At 30.9% G+C, this 26,360-nt stretch overlaps 1 protein-coding gene across 7 annotated transcripts in view; it reads left to right on the forward strand.

The window, feature by feature from the left end:
* Positions 1-26,360, forward strand: part of Sec16 (endoplasmic reticulum export factor secretory 16) — a 51,915-nt gene that overhangs the window by 20,450 nt on the left and 5,105 nt on the right. For 5 of the 7 annotated variants that reach the window (XM_074124568.1, XM_074124567.1, XM_074124566.1 and 2 more), the window contains 11 exons: positions 400-614; positions 701-946; positions 1,027-1,128; positions 1,213-1,414; positions 2,034-2,194; positions 15,159-15,191; positions 16,470-16,640; positions 17,240-17,426; positions 18,120-18,251; positions 18,347-18,441; positions 22,418-22,501. In XM_074124568.1, coding sequence (XP_073980669.1) covers positions 400-614; positions 701-946; positions 1,027-1,128; positions 1,213-1,414; positions 2,034-2,194; positions 15,159-15,191; positions 16,470-16,640; positions 17,240-17,426; positions 18,120-18,251; positions 18,347-18,441; positions 22,418-22,501 — 1,628 coding nt within the window. The remainder of the gene's footprint in view (positions 1-399; positions 615-700; positions 947-1,026; positions 1,129-1,212; positions 1,415-2,033; positions 2,195-15,158; positions 15,192-16,469; positions 16,641-17,239; positions 17,427-18,119; positions 18,252-18,346; positions 18,442-22,417; positions 22,502-26,360) is intronic. The other 2 variants (XM_074124570.1, XM_074124569.1) reach the window with 2 other exon arrangements.

Raw genomic sequence — 26,360 nt, forward strand, 5'->3', positions numbered from 1 at the left:
TAATAGTTATACTTTACATATTTGCTTCCTTTCCTAGAAAAACCAATCCGAAATCTACAACACCCTTTTCCGTACAGGATATACAGGGGCTTGACAGGCTGAACAAGACATACGAATATAATTAGTTAAATTCAGATGAAAATTCTATTTCCGAGAAAAATTCTTTCAAAAAATTGTAATGAGAACAATGCCAGAAAACTGGCAAATTATTAAGTATTAACAGGGAAAGTAGGTCTTTATACCGAGTATTTAAAAACGAAGGATATTGCTGTAGAAAACACTGGTGACTTTAATATATACGGTTAATATAGCGGTTTAATACGCTTATACTAAGTATATCGCAATCAAATTTATTTATTCATTAATCGATTTAATTTATTTATTTTTTCTTTTTGACAGTTTCTCGCGGTAGGCTTTTCGCTTCGCATTTCTGTTATGTTACTGCACAAGCTGAATTCACAAGCTATGATCAAGAAGCAAAATTTGTATTATTAGGATCAAACCCTAATCAAGAATTTACACAGTTTGCAAGTTGTAGAGCAATTATGTTAACAATGTGCTACGAATATGGATTAAAATTACGACAAGTAAATGCTAATATTCCTTCACTTCAGGTATGGTAACACCCAGTTCAAAAGTTGTTCTGAAATACTACAGATGTAGCGCTCAAAAGCTACTAACTTCATTTATTTGTTTCTAGTTATACAAGTTAATTATGGCGACTCGTCTAATTGATAGTGGAAAAAATAGAAATGCATTACAGTATTGCGAAATGGTTGCAAATGAAGCTGTCCGAAATGAATGTTGTGAAAGGCCACTAATTGCTTGTGTTATTGATTTATCATCTAAACTAAAAATGTTAGATCCAGCCTTAGCACTGACTGGTGATGTTGAAACCGATCCAGATTGGCTAGCCAAGTTAAAGAACTTTTATGATAATCTTCCTGTAAGAAGTATTTTATTTTTGTCCTTAACAATGATTATGAAAATAAAAAAGTATCTTAAAAGTTATATTTTATCCATCAGGAGGACTATGATGCTGGATTAGCAATGAGACACGGTGTTTCTTCATCAACTGTTTCTGAAGTTGGCCAAGAAATTATTCCTTGTCAACAAGAAAAACTTGAAGTTAGTACAATATTTTACTTTTTTTAATTTGTCTTTAATTAATTTCAAACTTTAATTATTTGAAAAACTGTTTCATATTTACAGACCAACGAGGAAATGGTGAATACTTACAGCAACGAACCATCAATAAATAAAGTTGAATATTCTTTGCCACCACCTCAGCCTATACACTTACCTTTACAGCCTCCACTCTCTGGGCAGATGTCACTGCCACCTGAATTAGTTCACCAAGAGGAGCAACAGCAAACATATCAACCAAGTTCTCTACCTCCTCTTGGACCGAATAGTTCGTATTTTTAATTTTTTTTTTTTTCAACTATAATCCAAAAAGTATATAGGTCTCACCCCGAGAGCAAGAGAAAAGTTGAAATTATTTTAGGAGCACTAAACCGTGAGAAAATAAGTGAAATAGAATAATTGTATTGAATAACCTTTCTTTACTCTGTCCAAAGGTCGCTTTTATAACCTCTAGTATTATTTAAAAGCTAAATCCGTTTGTTAGATTGGTGGATTCACGGGATGGATAATAAGGGAAAAGGTTAAGTTATTGCGTCAGGAATGAAAGATTTAAAGTAAGACCGAAAATTTAGTTTGAATGACGTGTCGTCTATGTGGCGAGTAATAAAAAAGCTTTCCGTGTATAATGGTTTTAGTTTAAGCGAAATAACAAAAAGTGATTGAAAAGAGCAATATTGAGACTTTATTATAGCCAAGTTTGTTGGAGGAGAAAATATATCAGTCAGAACCAACGTCTTCTTGAAAACTTATTAAGAACATGAGAAAAATTAATCTACTCTATCGCTCAACATTCGTCCAGTTTTATGAATATCTTCTGTCTTAGCCGTCATAAAACTAGCTTTTAGTGTATGTTTTCCTGAATTTTTGATTGAATTTCTGTTTCACAGCATACTCTGCCGAACCATTTCCTCAACAGTCTGCAGTAGATCCTTATTGGAGTTCTAGTAATGGTATTCCAACATCAAATTCCTACTCAAGACATGAAAATGTTGAATCTGTTTCTAGTTCGAAAAATAATTTTTTTAAAGCTAGTGAAGAACAGCTAAAGGTAAGGAACCTATTATGTTACATTTCTCTGCTACTGCTTAATGCTTCAGTAGATAACAATTTTTGATGATCCCCATTAAGAATATAAGTATGCTTTTTAAAAATGTATAAAAAATTTAAACATCACCTTACTTTACTTTCTTTATTACTAATTGCTATTTTTTAAAACATATTTTATTATATTTTGTAGATGAATTTTTACATTTACATTTTGTATTAGCATACATTAAGTAACTCAGTTTATGTATCATAATTCAAGTTTCCTAATACCGATAATTTTGAGTGTCATCTATAATATCACGGTACTTTAGACTTCCCAAAGTACTTTTTAAAAAATATTTCGGAATAAGGCGGCAGACGTTTCCGCCGAGTAGCTATAAGTTAGTACCCATTAAATTATTAAGTCGAAGTCGAGTGGATTTGGTCGTAGTGGTTATTACAATAATTTCAACATTTGGTTTTAAAGTCTGGAGAATAGGGGGGATGTGAAACGAGTTGGAACCCTATTTCCATTCGATTAGCCACCGTGCTAATTCCGTTCCTCTACTGAACAGTTCTTTGTTAATTAATTACTTATTGTAATTTATTAACTTGAGGAATATTTTATTTAGTTACGAGCATTAAAACTGGGAATTCCTCAGTTCAAGACCAGCCACGATTTTTTATTTGGTGGAAAAATATTCATTATAACCTAGATTGTATCCTGAAAATTTTCATTTGTTCGGTTAATTGGCAAAACAAATTAAATAAATAAGTACACACACTTCAACATTTGAAATTGATCATCCAACAAGACAAACAAATAGATAGTAGAATATATTATCTTGTAATTTTTGTAATTTATTGGAAATCAAACACAAGTTTATTGAGGAAAATTTATGTAAATTGCAAAGAATAAAAAGTATTAAGTGAATAACTACGAGGGTCGTTTGAAAAGTCCGTGCAAAAATAAAAACTACTTAATTTTTTGGGGTAAACCTTTTCTATTTTTCAACAGTCTCCTTTTAGGCTTATACACTTCGTCCAACGCTGCTCTAGTTTGTTGATCCCTTCCGAACAATAGGATTTGTCCAAGTCTGAAAAATAGCCATTCGTTTCTGCAATCACCTCCTCGTTTGAATAAAATCTTTTTCCCGCCAGCCATTTCTTCATATTGGGTAACAAATAGTAGTCCGAGGGAGCCAAGTCTGGTGAATAGGGGGGATGTGAAACGAGTTGGAACCCTATTTCCATTAATTTTGCGACCACAACTGCTGAGGTGTGAGCTGGTGCGTTGTCGTGATGGAAAAAGACTTTTTTGTGGGCCAATCGTGGGCGTTTTTCTTGCAGCTCGGTTTTCAAACGGTCCAATAACGATGAATAATATGCACCTGTAATAGTTTTGCCCTTTTCCAGATAGTCGATGAGGATTATTCCTTGCGAATCCCAAAAGACAGTCGCCATAATCTTTCCGGCCGAAGGAACGGTCTTCGCTTTTTTTGGCGCAGATTCCCCCTTGGTAACCCATTGTTTAGATTGTTATTTGGTCTCAGGAGTGTAGTGATGTATCCATGTTTCATCCACAGTGACGAAACGACGCTTAAAGTCCTGCGGATTCTTCTGGAACAGCTGCAATCCGTCCTTGCAACACTTCACACGATTTCGTTTTTGGTCAAGCGTGAGCAATCGCGGCACCCATCTTGCGGATAGCTTTGTCATGTCCAAATGTTGATGCAAAATATTATGTACCCGTTCATTCGAGATGCCCACAGCACTAGCAATCTCACGCACCTTCACTCGTCTGTCATCCATCACCATATCATGGATTTTATCAATGATTTCTGGAGTAGTAACCTCAACAGGGCGTCCAGAACGTTCAGCGTCACTTGTGCCCATATGGCCACTCCGAAAATTTTGAAACCACTTATAAACTGTTCTAATCGAAGGTGCAGAGTCACCATAATGCTTATCAAGCTTCTCTTTAGTCTCCCGAGGCGTTTTGCCTTTCATAAAGTAGTGTTTAATCAACAAACGAAATTCTTTTTCGTCCATTTTTTGAAAATCACTCGACTTCCTCGATTCAAACGAATGCCAAACACAAAGAAATAAACCGATCTGGCTGAAACTTGGTGTGTGTTCTTCCAAGAGATGCTACTAACCAGAGTTGGGCAAAAATTTAATCAATTAAAAAACAATTGAATTAAACCGAAATTTAATTTTAATCATGATTAAAATTAAAAAATTTAATCGGCCAAAATTAGTTGATTAAAATTAAATTCACTTTTAATTTAATCGGAATTTAATCAATTAAAATTTTTAATCATAACTAAAAATTAAGATTAAAATTAAAATTAAATAATCAGAATTTTAATTGATTGAATTAAATTCCAGATTTAGTTTTAATCACTTTGGACGATTAAATTTTTTAATTTAATCAAAATTTGAGAGATTAAATTTTTAAAACCAAACATTGCCAATGGTTAAACCAGAATCGGACCAATGCATCTTTATTCCGCCTAGCTGGTGCCTCTTCTCTATCAATATTATCACCTTTTCCCAAACTTGGCACCTTCATTCTACCAGTCTGGTGTCTCATCTATACCATGTTAGTGACTCTCAAGACTTATATAGGACCACCTTACACTCACATTTAACCATGTTTACCACTCACTATACTTAGATAGGACCACCTTACACTCACATTTAACCATGTTGGCGACTCACTAGACTTAGATAGGACCACCTTACTCTCACATTTAACCATGTTTACCACTCACTATAGTTATATAGGACCACCTTACTCTCACATTTAACCAAGTTTACCACTCACTATACTTAGATAGGACCACCTTACACTCACATTTAACCATTTTACCACTCACTATAGTTATATAGGACCACCTTACTCTCACATTTAACCAAGTTTACCACTCACTATACTTAGATAGGACTACCTTACACTCACATTTAACCTAGTTAGCGACTCAATAGACTTATGAACAGGGTGACCAGAGTTATGTGTTCCACCCACTTTTTTTAAAAGTGGGGAAATTTCAAAAAAATAGAAAACACGTATTTAATCAAATCTAGTTTTTTTTCAGTAATTGACCCATTATTTAAACCCCAATTTCCCCAGATACAGTATTTAAGTTTTTTTTCAAATGGAACAAACCAGATCTAGGCAGGCTAGAGCTATTCGATATTCCAGATCTTCGATTGAAGCCAAGGGATTAAGGTTACTGTACACTTTATTTTTTAGATATCCCCTCTGAAAATAGTCTATTGGGGTTAAATCCGTAGTTCGAGGTCAAAATCGAGCTCTTCTTGAACCGGATGATAACTGGGGATGAAAAGTAGATTACCTACGAAAACATCGTAAGGAAAAGGACATATTGTGAACCCGGAAAACCTAGCCCTTCCACCTGTAAACCTAATTTCACTCTGAATAAGAGAATGTTGTGTATATAGTGGGACATTCGAGGACCTACACATTATGAGCTTTTAAAACCGAACGAAAAGCTAAATTCGGAGAAGTATTGTTAGCAAATGCATAATTTAAAGACAGCAGTCCAAGAAAAAAGGCCGGCGATGTTCAATAGGAAGAACATCATACTGCATCATGATAATGCCATGCCAAATGCTGCTTTAAAGACTCGTCTAAAAATTGCAGAACAAGGCTGGAAAATTCTGTCGCATCCACCATATTCCCCGAACTTAGCACCCTCGGACTATCACTTGTTTTTGTCCTTACAAAATTTGTTGAAGGGCGAAACATTTAAAAATGAAGTAGATATCAAACATGTACTGGTTCAATTTCTCGCATCAAAAAATAATACATTTTTCAAAAATGAAATACATAAATTGCGCCCACGCTGGCGAGATATCATTAATAATAATGGCAATTATATTATTTAATAAAGTTTATTTATAAAGTTTATTGGCAAGAAAAATTTGTATTTTGTTTTATTCCAAAAACGGACAGAACTTTCCGGTAGACCGTATATAGGTCTAGTGAGTGGTAAACATGGTTAAATGTGCTTGTAAGGTAGCCCTATATAAGTCTAGTGAGTCGCCAACATGGTTAAATGTTAGTGCAAGGTGGTCCTATCTAAGTCTAGTGAGTGGTAAACATGGTTAAATGTGAATGTAAGGTGGTCCTATATACGTCTAGAGCAGTGGTTCTTACCCGGTGTTCCGCGGAACACTGGTGTTCCGCGAATATGGTCCAAGTGTTCCGCGAAATTTCAATTTTAAATGTATTGAAATTTAGAAACTTAGGAAAGATACGAAAACAAAAAATTGTTCCTTTTTTTTAATTTGAATTTAATTTTAAGTTCTTGCTAAATACCGAATTTCAAATTATTTAATGTTAGTGTTCCGCGAGAAAAATATATACACATAATTGTGTTCCCCGTCTATGAAAAGGTTAAGAACCACTGATATAAAGGGTTGAAATTTTTTTGGGTCATGAAATTCTGTAAAATTATGACCGTTCTATATCTCCTACTGTGAACCACGTATTCGTATGAAATTTTGTTCTCTTGTACACTTTGTTTTTCTCAATTATAAACTATAGTTATTTTGTGCACAGATCTAAAAAGGTAGAAGATATAAAGGGTTGAAAATTTTTGGGGTCATGAAATTCTGTAAAATTATGGCCGTTCTATATCTTCCACTGTAAACCACGTATAGACATGGAATTTTGTTCTCTTGTACACTTTGTTTTTCTAAATTATAAACTATAGTCATTTTGTGCACAGATCTAAAAAGGTAGAAGATATAAAGGGTTGAAAATTTTTTGGGTCATGAAATTCTGTAAAATTATGGCCGTTCTATATCTTCCACTGTGAACCACGTATTGATATGGAATTTTGTTCTCTTGTACACTTTGTTTTTCTCAATTATAAACTATAGTTATTTTGTGCACAGATCTATAAATGTAGAAGATATAAAGGATTGAAATTTTTTTGGGTCATGAAATTCTGTAAAATTATGACCGTTCTATATCTCCTACTGTGAACCACGTATTCGTATGAAATTTTGTTCTCTTGTACACTTTGTTTTTCTCAATTATAAACTATAGTTATTTTGTGCACAGATCTAAAAAGGTAGAAGATATAAAGGGTTGAAAATTTTTTGGGTCATGAAATTCTGTAAAATTATGGCCGTTCTATATCTTCCACTGTGAACCACGTATAGACATGGAATTTTGTTCTCTTGTACACTTTGTTTTTCTAAATTATAAACTATAGTCATTTTGTGCACAGATCTAAAAAGGTAGAAGATATAAAGGGTTGAAAATGTTTTGGGTCATGAAATTCTGTAAAATTATGGCCGTTCTATATCTTCCACTGTGAACCACTTATTAATATGGAATTTTGTTCTCATGTACACTTTGTTTTTCTAAATTATAAACTATAGTCATTTTGTGCACAGATCTAAAAAGGTAGAAGATATAAAGGGTTGAAAATTTTTTGGGTCATGAAATTCTGTAAAATTATGGCCGTTCTATATCTTCCACTGTGAACCACGTATTGATATGGAATTTTGTTCTCTTGTACACTTTGTTTTTCTCAATTATAAACTATAGTTATTTTGTGCACAGATCTATAAATGTAGAAGATATAAAGGGTTGAAATTTTTTTGGGTCATGAAATTCTGTAAAATTATGACCGTTCTATATCTCCTACTGTGAACCACGTATTCGTATGAAATTTTGTTCTCTTGTACACTTTGTTTTTCTCAATTATAAACTATAGTTATTTTGTGCACAGATCTAAAAAGGTAGAAGATATAAAGGGTTGAAAATTTTTTGGGTCATGAAATTCTGTAAAATTATGGCCGTTCTATATCTTCCACTGTGAACCACGTATAGACATGGAATTTTGTTCTCTTGTACACTTTGTTTTTCTAAATTATAAACTATAGTCATTTTGTGCACAGATCTAAAAAGGTAGAAGATATAAAGGGTTGAAAATTTTTTGGGTCATGAAATTCTGTAAAATTATGGCCGTTCTATATCTTCCACTGTGAACCACTTATTAATATGGAATTTTGTTCTCATGTACACTTTGTTTTTCTCAATTATAAACTATAGTTATTTTGTGCACAGATCTAAAAAGGTAGAAGGTATAAAAGGTTGAAAATTTTTTGGGTCATGAAATTCTGTAAAATTATGGCCGTTCTATATCTCCCACCGTAAACCACGTATTCGTATGAAATTTTATTCTCTTGTACACTTTGTTTTTCTCAATTATAAACTATAGTTATTTTGTGCACAGATCTAAAAAGGTAGAAGGTATAAAAGGTTGAAAATTTTTTGGGTCATGAAATTCTGTAAAATTATGGCCGTTCTATATCTCCCACCGTAAACAACGTATTCGTATGAAATTGTATTCTCTTGTACACTTTGTTTTTCTAAATTATAAACTATAGTTATTTTGTGAACAGATCTATAAATGTAGAAGATATAAAGGGTTGAAAATTTTTTGGGTCATGAAATTCTGTAAAATTATGGCCGTTCTATATCTCCCACCGTAAACCACGTATTCGTATGAAATTTTATTCTCTTGTACACTTTGTTTTTCTCAATTATAAACTATAGTTATTTTGTGCACAGATCTAAAAAGGTAGAAGGTATAAAAGGTTGAAAATTTTTTGGGTCATGAAATTCTGTAAAATTATGGCCGTTCTATATCTCCCACCGTAAACCACGTATTCGTATGAAATTGTATTCTCTTGTACACTTTGTTTTTCTAAATTATAAACTATAGTTATTTTGTGCACAGATCTATAAATGTAGAAGATATAAAGGGTTGAAAATTGTTTGGGTCATGAAATTTTGTAAAATTGTGGCCGTTCTATATCTCCCACTGTGGTCCACGTATTGATATGGAATTTTGTTCTCTTATACACTTTGTTTTTCTCAATTGTAAACTATAGTTATTTTGTGCACAGATCTAAAAAGGTAGAAGATATAAAAGGTTGAAAATTTTTTGGGTCATGAAATTCTGTAAAATTATGGCCGTTCTATATCTCCCACCGTAAACCACGTATTCGTATGAAATTTTATTCTCTTGTACACTTTGTTTTTCTCAGTTATAAACTATAGTTATTTTGTGCACAGATCTATAAATATAGAAGATATAAAGGGTTGAAAATTTTTTGGGTCATGAAATTCTGTAAAATTATGGCCGTTCTATATCTTCCACCGTGAACCACGTATTCGTATGAAATTTTGTTCTCTTGTACACTTTGTTTTTCTCAATTATAAACTATAGTTATTTTGTGCACAGATCTAAAAAGGTAGAAGGTATAAAAGGTTGAAAATTTTTTGGGTCATGAAATTCTGTAAAATTATGGCCGTTCTATATCTCCCACCGTAAACCACGTATTCGTATGAAATTGTATTCTCTTGTACACTTTGTTTTTCTAAATTATAAACTATAGTTATTTTGTGCACAGATCTATAAATGTAGAAGATATAAAGGGTTGAAAATTTTTTGGGTCATGAAATTTTGTAAAATTGTGGCCGTTCTATATCTCCCACTGTGGTCCACGTATTGATATGGAATTTTGTTCTCTTATACACTTTGTTTTTCTCAATTATAAACTATAGGTATTTTGTGCACAGATCTAAAAAAGTAGAAGTTATAAAAGGTTGAAAATTTTTTGGGTCATGAAATTCTGTAAAATTATGGCCGTTCTATATCTCCCACCGTAAACCACGTATTCGTATGAAATTTTATTCTCTTGTACACTTTGTTTTTCTCAGTTATAAACTATAGTTATTTTGTGCACAGATCTATAAATATAGAAGATATAAAGGGTTGAAAATTTTTTGGGTCATGAAATTCTGTAAAATTATGGCCGTTCTATATCTTCCACCGTGAACCACGTATTCGTATGAAATTTTGTTCTCTTGTACACTTTGTTTTTCTCAATTATAAACTATAGTTATTTTGTGCACAGATCTAAAAAGGTAGAAGATATAAAGGGTTGAAAATTTTTTGGGTCATGAAATTCTGTACAATTATGGCCGTTCTATATCTTCCACTGTGAACCACGTATAGACATGGAATTTTGTTCTCTTGTACACTTTGTTTTTCTAAATTATAAACTATAGTCATTTTGTGCACAGATCTAAAAAAGTAGAAGATATAAAGGGTTGAAAATTTTTTGGGTCATGAAATTCTGTAAAATTATGGCCGTTCTATATCTTCCACCGTGAACCACGTATTCGTATGAAATTTTGTTCTCTTGTACACTTTGTTTTTCTCAATTATAAACTATAGTTATTTTGTGCACAGATCTAAAAAGGTAGAAGGTATAAAAGGTTGAAAATTTTTTGGGTCATGAAATTCTGTAAAATTATGGCCGTTCTATATCTCCCACCGTAAACCACGTATTCGTATGAAATTGTATTCTCTTGTACACTTTGTTTTTCTAAATTATAAACTATAGTTATTTTGTGCACAGATCTATAAATGTAGAAGATATAAAGGGTTGAAAATTTTTTGGGTCATGAAATTCTGTAAAATTATGGCCGTTCTATATCTCCCACCGTAAACCACGTATTCGTATGAAATTTTATTCTCTTGTACACTTTGTTTTTCTCAATTATAAACTATAGTTATTTTGTGCACAGATCTAAAAAGGTAGAAGGTATAAAAGGTTGAAAATTTTTTGGGTCATGAAATTCTGTAAAATTATGGCCGTTCTATATCTCCCACCGTAAACCACGTATTCGTATGAAATTGTATTCTCTTGTACACTTTGTTTTTCTAAATTATAAACTATAGTTATTTTGTGCACAGATCTATAAATGTAGAAGATATAAAGGGTTGAAAATTGTTTGGGTCATGAAATTTTGTAAAATTGTGGCCGTTCTATATCTCCCACTGTGGTCCACGTATTGATATGGAATTTTGTTCTCTTATACACTTTGTTTTTCTCAATTATAAACTATAGTTATTTTGTGCACAGATCTAAAAAGGTAGAAGATATAAAAGGTTGAAAATTTTTTGGGTCATGAAATTCTGTAAAATTATGGCCGTTCTATATCTCCCACCGTAAACCACGTATTCGTATGAAATTTTATTCTCTTGTACACTTTGTTTTTCTCAGTTATAAACTATAGTTATTTTGTGCACAGATCTATAGATATAGAAGATATAAAGGGTTGAAAATTTTTTGGGTCATGAAATTCTGTAAAATTATGGCCGTTCTATATCTTCCACCGTGAACCACGTATTCGTATGAAATTTTGTTCTCTTGTACACTTTGTTTTTCTCAATTATAAACTATAGTTATTTTGTGCACAGATCTAAAAAGGTAGAAGATATAAAGGGTTGAAAATTTTTTGGGTCATGAAATTCTGTAAAATTATGGCCGTTCTATATCTTCCACTGTGAACCACGTATTGGTATGGAATTTTGTTCTCTTATACACTTTGTTTTTCTCAATTATAAACTATAGTTATTTTGTGCACAGATCTAAAAAGGTAGAGATATAAAAGGTTGAAAATTTTTTGGGTCATGAAATTCTGTAAAATTATGGCCGTTCTATATCTCCCACCGTAAACCACGTATTCGTATGAAATTTTATTCTCTTGTACACTTTGTTTTTCTCAGTTATAAACTATAGTTATTTTGTGCACAGATCTATAAATATAGAAGATATAAAGGGTTGAAAATTTTTTGGGTTATGAAATTTTGTAAATTTGTGGCCGTTCTATATCTCCCACTGTGAACCACGTATTGATATGGAAATTTTTTCTCTTGTACACTTTGTTTTTCTCAATTATAAACTATAGTCATTTTGTGCACAGATCTAAAAAGGTAGAAGATATAAAGGGTTGAAAATTTTTTGGGTCATGAAATTCTGTAAAATTATGACCGTTCTATATCTTCCACTGTGAACCACGTATTGATATGGAATTTTGTTCTCTTGTACACTTTGTTTTTCTCAATTATGAACTATAGTCATTTTGTGCACAGATCTAAAAAGGTAGAAGATATAATGGGTTGAAAAATTTTTCGGTCATGAAATTATGTAAAATTATGGCCGTTCTATATCTTCCACCGTGAACCACGTATTCTTATGAAATTTTGTTCTTTTATATACTTTGTTTTTCTCAATTATAAACTATAGTTATTTTGTGCACAGATATTAAAAGGTAGAAGATATAAAAGGTTGAAAATTTTTTGGGTCATGAAATTGTGTAAAATTATGGCCGTTCTATATCTCCCACTGTGGACCACGTATTGATATGGAATTTTGTTCTCTTATACACTTTGTTTTTCTTAATTATAAACTATAGTTATTTTGTGCACAGATCTAAAAAGGTAGATGATATAAAGGGCTGAAAATTTTTTGGGTCATGAAATTCTGTAAAATTATGGCCGTTCTATATCTCCCATTGTGGACCACGTATTGATATGGAATTTTGTTCTCTTATACACTTTGTTTTTCTCAATTATAAACTATAGTTATTTTGTGCACAGATCTTAAAAGGTAGAAGATATAAAGGGTTGAAAATTTTTTGGTTCATGAAATTTTGTAAAATTGTGGCCTTTCTATATCTCCCACTTTGGACCATGTATTGATATGGAATTTTGTTCTCTTGTACACTTTGTTTTTCTCAATTATAAACTATAGTTATTTTGTGCACAGATCTAAAAAGGTAGAAGATCTAAAGGGTTGAAAATTTTTTGGGTCATGAAATTCTGTAAAACTGTGGCCGTTCTATATTTCCCACTGTGAACCTCGTATTGATATGGAATTTTGTTCTCTTATACACTTTTTTTTTCTCAATTATAAACTATAGTTATTTTGTGCATAGATCTAAAAAGGTAGAAGATATAAAAGGTTGAAAATTTTTTGGGTCATGAAATTCTGTAAAATTATGGCCGTTCTATATCTCCCACCGTGAACCACGTATCCACGTATTGGCATGAAATTTTGTTTTCTTATACACTTTATTTAATGTTAGTGTTCCGCGAGAAAAATATATATATATATATATATATATATATATACATATAATTGTGTTCCGCGTGTATGAAAAGTTTAACAACCACTGGTCTAGAGACTCGTGAAGAAGTCCAAGTCTACAAAAATTAACCGAAAAGTATTTATTGAAGACGCTCAGAAAAAGGGCCTCGCCAAAACGTGGTTCGAACCATTGGTTGAAAAGCCATAAAAGTGGATGATTAAATTAGTTTGATTAACGATTGAAATTGAACTAATTCGGTGATTAAAATTAAAGTTCAATTTAATTCTCAGATTTAATCATAATTTTTTTAGTTTGATTAAATTAGTTTGATTAACGATTAAATCTGAAATTTAATTGATTAAATAATTGTCATATGATTAAAATTACGATTAAATTCGCCGATTAAATTCTGATTAAAATTAAAAATAAATTTAATCAATTGAAAAATTTAATCAATTAAATTTAGAATTTAATTTTTTTTTTAATCAGTGCCGAACTCTGCTACTAACTAAACATAACCTCGATACGCGCCAGTGGTGCTATCTCTCTGACTTTGCACGGACTTTTCAAACGACCCTCGTATTTATCGAAACATTGCCCACTAAAATATGTCCCAAAAAAAAGGATATTTGATCAAACCTAAAGGTATTAAATTAAAAAATGGAATTAAAAAAATATGGAAATAATTTTTTCAATTTTGAATTTTTAAAACTTGTACTCACTATTTTGATTTGGCGAAGATGTTTGTTTATAAAATTTATATTTACGTTTCTTTACAAAAATAACTATTCAATGAACTGCTCTGTTGAATGTAGTCTGATGGACTTCTTCATTAAACATTTGCAGTTAGTCGCTTCAGAAAACCAATTCTAAACGGACTCCAGTTGAAGTTACAGACTAATAATATTGATAATACAGGCTTTCGTTTGTGAAAATAAATTTTATAAAATTTGAAAACACAAGGAAGGTAGGATCTGCTAGACTAGATTATTATTTCTTTCGTCTTTATTTTATTTTATTCATTTTGATCGCTTTCGAATTTTCATCTATCTATTGAGTGCATCATCTAGATATGGAAACTTTGATTTTACTTTTAAAACTGCGTAACCGCTGCCTTGTTGCTCTAACTATAGCTACCACCTTGGATGTGAAGTAGTAGAAGAATTTCCGTGGCCGAAGATGATGTGGTTTGTTGTCGCCTTTGAATGCCATTAAATAGTCTGACCGCACCCTCCACCAAACCAGCTCTTTTGGAATACGATTAGTCTATCCACACAAATTAGATCCGCAAGTTCATCTTGAGGCTTACTTTCTAATTTTCCTCACAACTCATTTTACTCTACCGAGGGCGACTCGGGCTTTGTGATTAACATTGTTAAAATAGAGATTTCTTGTGAAAAGTGACACCTTTGATAAAAAAATAAAATAAAAAAGTACTCCACCTCTTCTCGTAAGTAGGCTATTCCTTGCAGATTCCTTGTGAAAGAAAAATCAACCTTAGTTTTATTGGTCAGCCCTGCATCATATATCTACCATTGTTTAGGAATCCCTGATTGAAGTCGCAAAATGCCTATTACCAAATCATCGTCGAGTTCTAGACAGTAGAAACCCTTTTTCTGAGTTCGAGTTTTGGTGATCTGCCGTTATATTTTACTTTCATTGAAATCTTTATAGTCATTATCGGGAGTTTGGGATCGAAAGATTACTAACCGATGTTTTAAAATGAGTAATGAAATAATCTAAAATAATACCAGAAGTAAAAGCATTGTCTTTTCTTAATATGTTGTCTTGATCTCGAAACTTGGGTGCTATTTTGTTGGTTGAAGTAAAAAGGCTTTCAACCACTTCAAATATATGAGGACTGACTTGATTTTTATTATTTTCCTTTCTTGTTGCTTTGATTTAATAGACTTTTGGTGTTTACAAAATTAATTTTTATTGTTAATATAACTTTTATTAATCTATAATTCCTCTGCTTTCATGCTGATAGGATGTAGAGGAACTTACACCAGTTAAGAAAGCTGTAAGTACCCCAGCCTTGCGTGAATCACCCTGCGCATGTACTTCTGTGAAACATCGTGATTCTTCCTCAGTGATCCGTCACTGTTCTAGCAATCAACAAATTGATCCTGGCATTATTGATTTATATAGTGAACAATGTTGTTTTTTTAGTGACAGTAATTTTTCATTAGAATCAAGTAATTCTATTTTACGATTAAGAAGAACAAGTATTAGTAAATTTGGTAACAAACGTGAAATTATATTTGGTGGGACCTATCCAATTGATTGTCCTATAGGAGAATTAAATGGAAATGAATTACTTACTGAAGATAAATAACAAATAGCGGTTTAATTTTATGTACTTAACAGTAGAAATAAAAAAATATTTATAGATGTGTTAAAAACATTTTAATTGCAGTTTTTCACTTTATCACAGAAATTTTAAGAAGGGAATTTATTGTTCAGGGGAAATCAAATCCCAGATATATTGGTCGGTTCTTAAAACCTTATGAATGAGTCGGATAAGAAATCTAGATAAGCATTCTTGTCTAGTATTTAATACAAAGTTAATAAATATTTAATTGAGTGTATTAGTTTTATTTCTCTATCCACCTAGAATAAAGTCTTATTTTTAACATATTTGTTAAAATTCGGCCTGTACTGATAAGTCGACATATTTAATTAATTTTTTTGATAATGCTTTGACCACTCAAAGTAAACTATTGCAGAAAATTTCTTAGAATAGGGATGGTTAATTTGTTTGAAACTATCCAATGTTTTGTATGCCATTTTGGTAATAATTTATTGCCGTGCCAAGTATCCATATCTGGGCATTTTTTCGTTCTAAATATAATATGTGTAATTGCAGCGTAAACATTGCAACTGTTTTCGAAGAAATAAGTCAATAAATTTATATTTTATGTCAAAATACACTATTTTTAAAGACTAATGCTAGGTAAAATTTTATCCAAAATAATTATTTGCTTAATAAAGTTGTAATTTACTATTTACCAATTAGAGTATTGCCCAAGCAGATTTTCTAGTGGGAATTAAAGAATTGGATTACTTTTTTATTCTTCAAAAAAATCATACATACTCACTCACCATTATATTTTTTTTTGTTTGGAAAGTATCTATTTTCAGGAAATAATTAAAAGTGTGGGCAGTGTTAATAAAAATAAGCTTTTGAAGTGTGAACAAAGAAAAGGTGTCAATATATATTTATATTTTCTATTTCTTTTACTTCACATCATAAATGCTTATGTCACTTATGTTCGTCATTCTTTTTTTTTTGTTCTAGCTTAATGATATTAGTAAGGAAAGTAACCGAAATAATAAAATATCAAATGATAACAAAGCTACTAAAAATGATGATGCTCAGCAGAATGCAGGATGGTTTGGAGGAATTTGGGAAAAATTATCCATTCGACCAAAAAATCAAATGCGCCTTCCTGATGATAATAACCCATCGGTAATGTCTCCATTTTGTTTTATTTAATTTTTTATTATTTATAATAGTAAAAGGAGAAAATAAGGAATATAATATTTGTAGTAAGCGCCGACATCCTTAGCGCTCGAAGGTTTTTTTTAGCAACTGTCAGCCTTTCGACAGTTTTCTTAGTCTTTACACACAACACTAATCATCAACGGACGAATTATGAACAGTTTGTGTCTCCTGAGAAGAAAAAAAACAAAAGATCCGCAGCTGAAACCAACCACTTATCTAATCCCTTTGCTTCTTATACTAATTATTAAAACCATATGTACTATTATCTTTTGAAAATGTGGTCAGGTTCGCAGTACTGGAGAATATCGTTGATTTATCCTTCATAGCACTCATGTTGTAGGGGATTCGACATTGTAGAGAAAAATAAGTGGATAGTTATAGTAAGTTATACAACAAACTGATGAAACTATTGATAACGTTTGAAAATACAAAATCAGTCTAAAGTAGGAAAACATGCGTTTATCTTGGTTTTAAAATCAATGTTTATAATCTTTAAGAATGAGTAACACACTCTCTAAAGTAGTTGTTAATTTTAATTTTGTTTTGTTAAAACTCATTTTTAGATTATTTGGGATGAAAAGAAGAAGAAATGGGTAAATTTAGAAAGCGATGACGATGGGCAGCAAACAGTGAAACCACCGCCAAGAATGGCGGAAACTGTTAATAAACCTCAGCAACTTTCAAATGAAATCACCTCATCAGCTGCACCACTACCCACTGGAAACAAATATAAAATTCAAAAAGGCAAACGTAAGTAAATAATTTTACAAAGAGTAAATTTAGTTAACCATTTTTTTATTTGATTAAGTATGACGGAGTGGAACATAAAATTTAGAGAATCCTTTCCATTTTGTTTAAAAGTTTTAGCTTACAAATTAATAGGATCTTCAAAAAATTACTTCTGTATTTACATTTTAAGAATCATCTGTGAACAATAACGAGCTGATCTATCTACGAACTGTTGAATTTCTCACTGATAACCAATTCTTGGTTTGGATTGAATCCCTGCACTCAAAATTTTCAACTTGGGTGAAGTTATTAAATTTTCAGTTAGAGTAAAGGACTACCGAAACAAATGTTAATGGGAAGAAACTTAACCTCTAAACTGTAGGACCAATGTAAAAACCAACAAATTTTTCATTTTGCTTTGCTCTTAAGAGCGATTTGTGGCCTCCTCCAAAATTTGCAATCATTTCTGACGATCTTAAGAATCTTGCTAGTCAATTTCATTTTTAGCTCTTGTCTTCATGTTTTTGGAGTTTTTTTTTTATCCGCATTAAGTAGCTGCCATCGAACCACAATATACCTAGCCTCTGTGGTTTATCCTCCAACACACATTGGGCTCTTATATTTTATATGTTTTGTGATAACGTTACCGTTTTTTTTGCTAATTATATAGATTGTCATAATTACATAATATTAATATCAGTTTCTTTATTTCAGTGATGAAATCAAATTATGTTAATATCATGGGCTCATCTAGTACAAGTCAATCGAGTACAGTTCGCCCTATTGATGGATTATTCCCAACTCCTGCACAGACAAGCAACACTAATTTCTTTGTACCACCTCCTGGTAATTACCTTTAAAATTATTACATAATCTGTTTTCTATTAGAAACTATATTATCAGTAGTATTTGGATAATCTAATGTAATTTATTATTTATAGCCGAGGGAAATGAATATCCTCCAGTTGATTTCATTAATCCTGGAGCTATGGCTGGAAACAATCAACAAGCTGAAGGAACAACGGAAATCAAGCAGGTAAACAATTTCGTATATTTAATCATTATAATTATAATTTTAAAAAAATCAAAACTAAAATTGAATAGACTTAAGAAGTTCAATAGGTAATGTTCAACCTCCTTGAATCTTAGTAAGGTGTAAGGGTAAAATTTAAAATAAGATAATAATTTATTTGGCTTTTTGGTTAAATAAATTTTTGCTACATTTATTATTTGCTACTAATTGAATTAGATAAAAACAAGAATTATGACTTGATTCAGATACTTGTATTCATCCTGTATAGTAATCTCATAAGTAAATTAATGGTGTAGGGCCACAACCTAACGAGAGGGGTGCAAATTATGTAGTTCTTATAACAGAACATGAGAAAGCGGTGATGTTTAAGAGGAATTCATTTCATGCCCCATTTGATGCCTACTTTATAGCAAGTCTATCAACCTATATAGTTAGACCACATTCCCTAGGAATCCATTACAGTTTTATGGCTGCATCTCTGTTCGTAAGAGTCTGCCGAAGAGCGAGACATTTTCTACAATCGCTTGACGTATTATTTATTTATTGTATTACTTTTTGGAGCTGCCATTACTATAATTACTGTCTTGTAATCAATTACAAGCAATATGTTTAATAATTCCATTTTGTTACCACCTGATGGTCCAATCTTACTAAATTCGAATCTAGTTGGCCGACTGCTTTGGTTATCTAGATGCAAACAAATTAAACTATTCATCCAGCATTTCTTCTTGCCGCTTCCGCAGACCCTTCGATATATGCCTGTAACGAAGAAGAGTTTAGGTATCATTCTGCTAGCATCTCCATCACATAAAGTTTTTGTTACTGAAGACGGGCGTTTTCTTTGTTGATCGTTCTTTAAAAGCGGTGATAGTTAACGTGCTTGTTTGCTACAGTATTTTTATTAGTGCATCTAAATGGTCTTCAAAAATTGAGGGTTTTATAATTTATTTATTATTATTTCTTACTATATTTTTATTTTTTGTAATGAAATCTGAACTTTTATGAGTTAAAATGTAGGTAATTCATTTAAATTAAATTTTAAAAAAATCTGCTTTCTTTGACGCTACCTATAAAATATCTCTGAGGAAATACTCCTGTAGCAAGATTTTGTAATCAGCCGTCCGAAAGTTAGTTTTCTGATACCTAAGAAGAAAATTCCAGCTGCCGAGCCGAGCCCTCATTTATTTATTTTATTTTTTACTTTTTATTTTTTTACTATTTTCTTGGCTTTAATTTTAGTTTCTCGTTTACCCATTTTTTTAAATTTTTTATTATTTTTTTTTAGTCTAATGCACTTATTTTTCGCAGATACAAGATTTTAATTATGATGTCGCTTAAAATTTCTCATAAATGTTTAAAAACTGGTAAACAATAAAAATAAGTTTTAATATGATAAAGAACAAACCTTGATGCTCAACAGGTTTAATAAAAATATTAAAAAAATGTGCTCCACTATTTGATAAAAAATTATTTTTTACTTCTGCACTAACACCCAAAAATTGGACTGTTTTATATTGCACTGAAAATTTATGGTTTTGTTAATCGATAAATTATTTATTGATACGTGTTGAACTAAGAATCCACATGTAAGAGATATCTGAAAAATTGGTCATTTGATTCCTTCTGTTTAAGCAAATCATCTTTATAATTTTTTTTTTTTAAACTGACAGTTTCTAAAGTTTCTCCTTCCCAGACTTTTCAGAAAATCTCTTAGTTTAGACGTCCTGAACTCACTTTTGAAAATACAACTCTAATATGGGCATTCCCGGTTGCTTGGTTTGTTGACAAACTTCTTTGGTATTAAAAAAATGGTCTATAAAAATTTACTAGTTTCAACGTTTTTAAAAGTATATTTCGATTATTTCAGCTGAAGATGATTTTTAATAGACTTAATATACGTACAAATTCAAACATTGCTTCTTATCCACTTTTAAAGAGAAGTATTTTTTCTAAAAAGTAAAATTATTGAATGATTTAGGAAAATTTTATGTTAAAAGTTATTTATTTGACCTTGGCTCATATTTGTTTAGGACTTAAAGGCAATCTAAGCTTCTTACTTTGGCAAACATTGTTTGAATACGATTTTTTTCTGTATTAGTTGAGGCCTTTCTTTTTGGCAAAAGCAATTAATTTTTTTCGTTCAAATGCAAAATAATGTAAGGAAAAATTTCATTTTATGAATGATAATTAAATGATATCGCACCATAAAATCATTATTATTTATTATCATCATCCTAATTACTGTCATAATAAATTTTAACACCATTTGGAATGTGAACTAACTATGATTTTGGCAGTTTTTTTTTTCGAAGCATGTGCTAATTATTCTGATTCATTTTTTGAATAATAAACTAGTATATTATTATTTACTTATGACTTAACAATCGTTACCGTAAGAAAAACGCGAGATTTTGTGAAGAATTTTGTAAAGATTTTTGTATTCTTTATTTTCCACGGAAACAGAAGCAAATTCAACATTTTTACTAAAATTATACACAGTTTTCCCCTTTTACCTGAAGCATAAATCTTCAATAATAGAATTATATTAGTGAACGTACAGGTATTGAAACCAACAATTTTATTGGTACCAATTCCAAGGAAATTAAATTGCATAAACATTTAAGAAGAAAGTTCAAAGTATTCAAACTGCCCCCTTTAAAAAATTACCTTTTTTAATTTTTTTCCTTGAATCGTATGTATCACACGTGAATATCCAATCATGCTCTGTATATTATCTTGTAAAGTGCCTAATATTAAAATAAAAACCGAGATTTATAGTAATATTTTTATAAATAAATTAAGTTTTCCATTCATTGAAAAAGAAGAGACTTCTTTGAAAATTTATTTTTAATTATCATATTGATAGTATTAGTGAAAAATTATTGTTAATTTTGTTCATCTAAACCAATAATTAACAAAAAATAATAATATTAGGTAATAAACAAATCTTTATTTTTTCCTTTACTAAACTTACTACTTTTTAGGAACCAGATTATAGGGGAAAAAATGATGTCTTATTAGGTATTAGGTAACCCACTTATTAGATATCAATTTATGGAAAGATCTGTTGTTTTTTTAACAATGAAATTTTGGCAAATTTTTTGTCACTGATTTAAAAAAGTTGTAGCGCTACAAAAGTTGAATAAAAAATTAATAGAAAAGAACGGAATGCTCTGCGCATCTATTAAAAAAATTAGTTAGGGTGATGGATATGTGTCTCCTAGGTAAGTTTCGTCCTGAACTTATCCAACCTTTAGGTTCAGCACTTTTGGTGGCAGCAAATGAAGTAGATACTTAATAACATAAAGTACTTACAAGTGAAATAAGCTAATCCCACCAAACATATGAAAAATAGGAGCTATTGTACATATAAATGTTTATTGTTATTAGAATTATGAATATTCCATTATACAGTTTTATCAAGTGAGTAATGTAGGTGTACAATTCGTGAAAGAAGTACCGTTTTTGTATGAGGACTTTCATTTTTCGAATCAAACAATTATTCACAAAGTGCAGATCGGTTTAAACTGTTATTTTAATGTAAGGTTAACATCCAGTTACAACCTGGACTGAAATTGATTTCTGAACTTACCTTAAGTAAACAAATTGAACTGAAATTCACTGAGATTTCATTATTTAAAGATGTCTAAAAATATTGATGACAATTATAATAACCCAGTGTTATTATTATATTATAATTGTTTGTTCATCAAGTATTGCACTTTTTTATTTTAATTTTTGAATGCATGAGAGCTTATTTTTTAATTACAGCATTTTTTTTTGAAAACAAAATGAATTTAAATGTTTTTTTTTAAATTCAATTTTATTTCATTTTTTATTTTAAATGAAATTATTGGCTAAGGTATAACATTATTTTATTTTTATTTCATTTTTAATAAAAAAAAAAATCATTTAATTTGCAATATTTGTGTGAGATTGTGGTGTGGTATAGTGTTGCTTGTGTGTGCATGCGCTTTAGCTATCACGGTGCAGTTCTGTCAGTTCACTATCACGAGAAGTTCAGTATTACATGGCACCTCGCAATTCCCACAGGAGGCCCCCTGTAAGTATTTTCTTACTTCTTTTTTCAGTTTCTTTTCATGTCCATAAAATATTTGTCAAGTATTTAATTATTTTAAAAAATATTTGGAAAATAATTTCATTTGTTTATATTTGATTATTTGTATAAATAATTGTTGAAAAACTCAGCCTCATAGGGCTTCATAGATTTTGTTTTAGTTTGTTCGTCATACAGCACAACAATAAATAAAACGTCAAGGAAGTCTCTACTATTTAATAAAGTGGAAAACTTACTTTCAAATCTAAATTAACTTTTGGGGAATTTAGCATTCCCACCCTATGCAAAATGTTTTAAAAAGCGTTAATAAATCAATTCTTTACTTCTAGGATCGTAAACGTTTGCCTAAAAAAAAACGCTCAATTCCCTGTCAATTGACGTTAAATTTTGATTGCTTATGAGGGAAAAGTTCTCATCTATTTAAACGGATATTATTTTTAGTAAAATTACTTTTTTCTGAAATAGTTTAGAACAAGTTATGAGAATTGAGATTCTGTCGCCACCGTGCCTGCGCATTGTGTTTTAGGTTAGATTTCATTTTCCAGACTTACTTTTAATTAATCTTCGAAGTCTAGAACACAAGTATTGGGTGATTATTTTTGTTTGTTTCTCAAATTAGAGTTGCGACCAAACGTTTTCTTCATGTTAACTAAAAATTTGCAGTTTTGCCATCTGTTTTTCCTGGCCATATCCGTAATAAGTAATAATCGGGAAACCCATTATCATATATTATATACCACCATCAAAATTACGTGATTAAAATAATTCTTGAGGAATTTAACAACAATCAGGCCTCTTTGACCGAGAGGTTTCTCAAACTTAATTTAACTAGTTTGCTTTTTGCAAATCGTTCAAATGCCTAGTGGTTTGATGTGATTTTTGACTTCTCCCTTCAAGGTGCCCAGAACTCTGTTAGCTCAAATTTTGGTGTGGCTATTGGCGATTTTAGAAACATATTCCGGTACACCTTAAGATTTTAGAAACCATTTAATTTTATGCTAGAATGGCTGGAGGGAGCAACCACTTTTTTAATTTTGTCATAAAGTTGTAACCTCATTTTTAGCAGTAATTTCTATTATGGATATACATTTTTTCTTTTTTTTAGTTTTATAACGAAGTGACCAATTATTTTTACTTCACCCTTAAATCCTGAAGTTTTTAATTCTTCATTATAAGAAGCATGCCATTCTTGCATTACAAACCTCATTGATTTGAACCCAGATAATAAATAGCCTGTACACTAATCAGTGGAAAAGTGAAGATTTCGCACTACTAACAATAAAAAATAAAACCGGTTAATTTTCGGGTATAACATCTCATTAAATTAATTCATACCATAACATTATTATTTTCAAGTAAAAAGTGGCCACAGCACATAATAAGCACACGCTTTGAAAATGCTCTTTACCTGGTAATTAAAGTTTTTTATTTTATTTTGTAATTTTTAAGTTTTGTAGGATTGTTTTACTAAGTTTAGGATTAAAAAGATACATTTTTAATGAAATATAAATTCAGGGCTTTGAAATAATAAATTTTGCTTACTATTATTGTAGCAATGTAAAGATGCTTAAAATGAAGGTTTTTTTAAGATTTTTTTAAGCAAATGCCTTAGACTTTTTTTTCAATCTATCCTAATAATTTTATTCTGATGTTTTCATTTTTATGTTCATTCATCATGATTTTTTCTGAGCCTATTATGCTTTAAAAACAAAATGTAACTTTTTTTATTTTGTTTTTTGTATTTAAAGCGCGACAACATCTGAGGCCATTGGCGCCCGGAACTTTTTTTAGTGCACTGTCGGATTCTGGGCACTCTCTCGGTGCATGTCTTAAATTAGAAGAGAAAATCTAAGGTCCAGCAGCTGGATTTGAACTCAGGATCTTCGCGTTATAATCCAGTATTCGCTAATCCCTTCTCCTAATATATCTTTTTATTTGGCCTAGCATTTTCTCACATTGATCCGAAACGCACTGCTATGCTTTTTGAAGTAGCACTTTCCCTACTAATAAATCATAAATAAAGAATGGAGTTTTAATGTAGTTTTATTATTCAAACTGTTATGAAGCATTATGGTGGATACGAGGAAATGTAGAAGTTTAAATAGTATGTATTGACAGTTACTCTATCAAAAGTATCTACTAACGGGTTGATTTATACGTACATATATTTAGTTGGGTGTCCGAATTAAAATTCACTGAAATAGTAATAATAAATAGTAAAAGTTAGTAAGGTAACACTAGCCAGATAAATACATTCCGCCATTTTGACTTTCATGGGCTTATTATAAATTGCTTGAATTCAAAAGTGAAAAATTTACTTGTACATATTACCGTGTAAGAAAATATGACTTTTTTTAGGGGGTACAATTATTTCTAAATTTATCAAGAATACGCACTTTTCTTTGTTTTTAATGGTTTCATGAAAGATGAAATATTTCAAATTTTGTTGCAATTGAAATTTAAATAAAGAAAATAACTTTTTTAATCCAGTTTTTACTATTTTCTTAACTTCTATTGTGGTTTACTTTTGTCATTTTTTTTAAGCTCATTAAGCATAAGGACTCCTAATTAACGTACCTCTCTTTAAAGATGTGATTACTAAATTAAATGTTAGCCCTTTTATTTTTCATTTGATTTTTTTTTTTTTTATTAGATTCAGATGATAGTTACACAGATCATATGTATACTTTCCAAGTCGAGCTGTGGGCCCAGGATCAGTGTTAAATTGTTTTTTTCAAAAAGAAACCTTAGTATTTTCATATATTTTTTTTTTTCTGTACATTAATACGGAATTCAGTGTTTCAGTACAATACATTTTCAGTACATTGATGGACTTTGGGCAGAGTTCTGATGTTTGACAACACTAATACCAGTCAGTGAACCTTGGGAAGGAGTTTTAAAAAAATAAAAATAATACACATGCATGAAAGTCTATGAAAAAATGATACTGCTGAGTAGTTATGTCTTGTGGAAATTCCGGTTTCTAGCTGCATGCCCTTAGTTTTACTTTTCATAAGATAGATCGAATCGATGTAAACTATTCGTCCGATTTTCACGAAAATGTACAATTTACAAAAAATAAAAATAATAAGAATAATAATAATAATAATGATAATAATAATATATTAGGAGGGAAGGGATTAGCTATGAGGTTAGCATACTGGACTCCCACGCGGAGGTCCCGGGTTCGAATCCAGCAGCTGACCCTTAGATTTTCTCTTCCTAGGAGCTTCTTACAGCTCACTGTCCGGTGATGGACAGTGTTGTCTGTAACGAGAGAACACTGCCCGGAGGCCGGCAGTGCACTGGAAAAAGCTCCGGGCGCTAATGACCTCAGCTGTTGATGCGCCAAAAAAAAAAAAAAAAAAAAAAAAAAAAAAAAAAAAAAAAAAAAATATATATATATTAGGTTTTCAATTGGAATCTTATGAGGGTCTAGAAGGATCTCATCAGGTTAGCACCGGATTTACCTTGTTACCTTCTGAATCTACCCAAAAAAAATTAGGAAGTTATCATTTATAATTTTTCAAAAACATGTATAATAAGTGTGATTATTAAATACACATGACGAAGAAATAAATGTTTTCATTTCTTCCTTCTGCAAGAGAATTAAATCTTCGAGAGCCAGAAAAATTAAAACAAGTATAGTGACCTTCATTTTTATTACTAACTGGAGCCACTGTTTCAGTCAAATATTATTGTGTTCAAATAGTTTTGATTTATGCATATTAATGCATAAATGTAATTGTGCACTATATGTAGAAAAGTTGTCATTTGGGTAATAAAACTTCGCATAATTTTTGATAACCATCTTTTACTGTTCTTACAACCTTACAATTATTTT

The sequence above is a fragment of the Rhodnius prolixus genome, unplaced genomic scaffold, assembly GCF_049639745.1.
Source record: "Rhodnius prolixus isolate KJV_2025 unplaced genomic scaffold, Rpr scaffold_3, whole genome shotgun sequence".
NCBI classification, from domain to species: Eukaryota; Metazoa; Arthropoda; class Insecta; order Hemiptera; family Reduviidae; genus Rhodnius; species Rhodnius prolixus.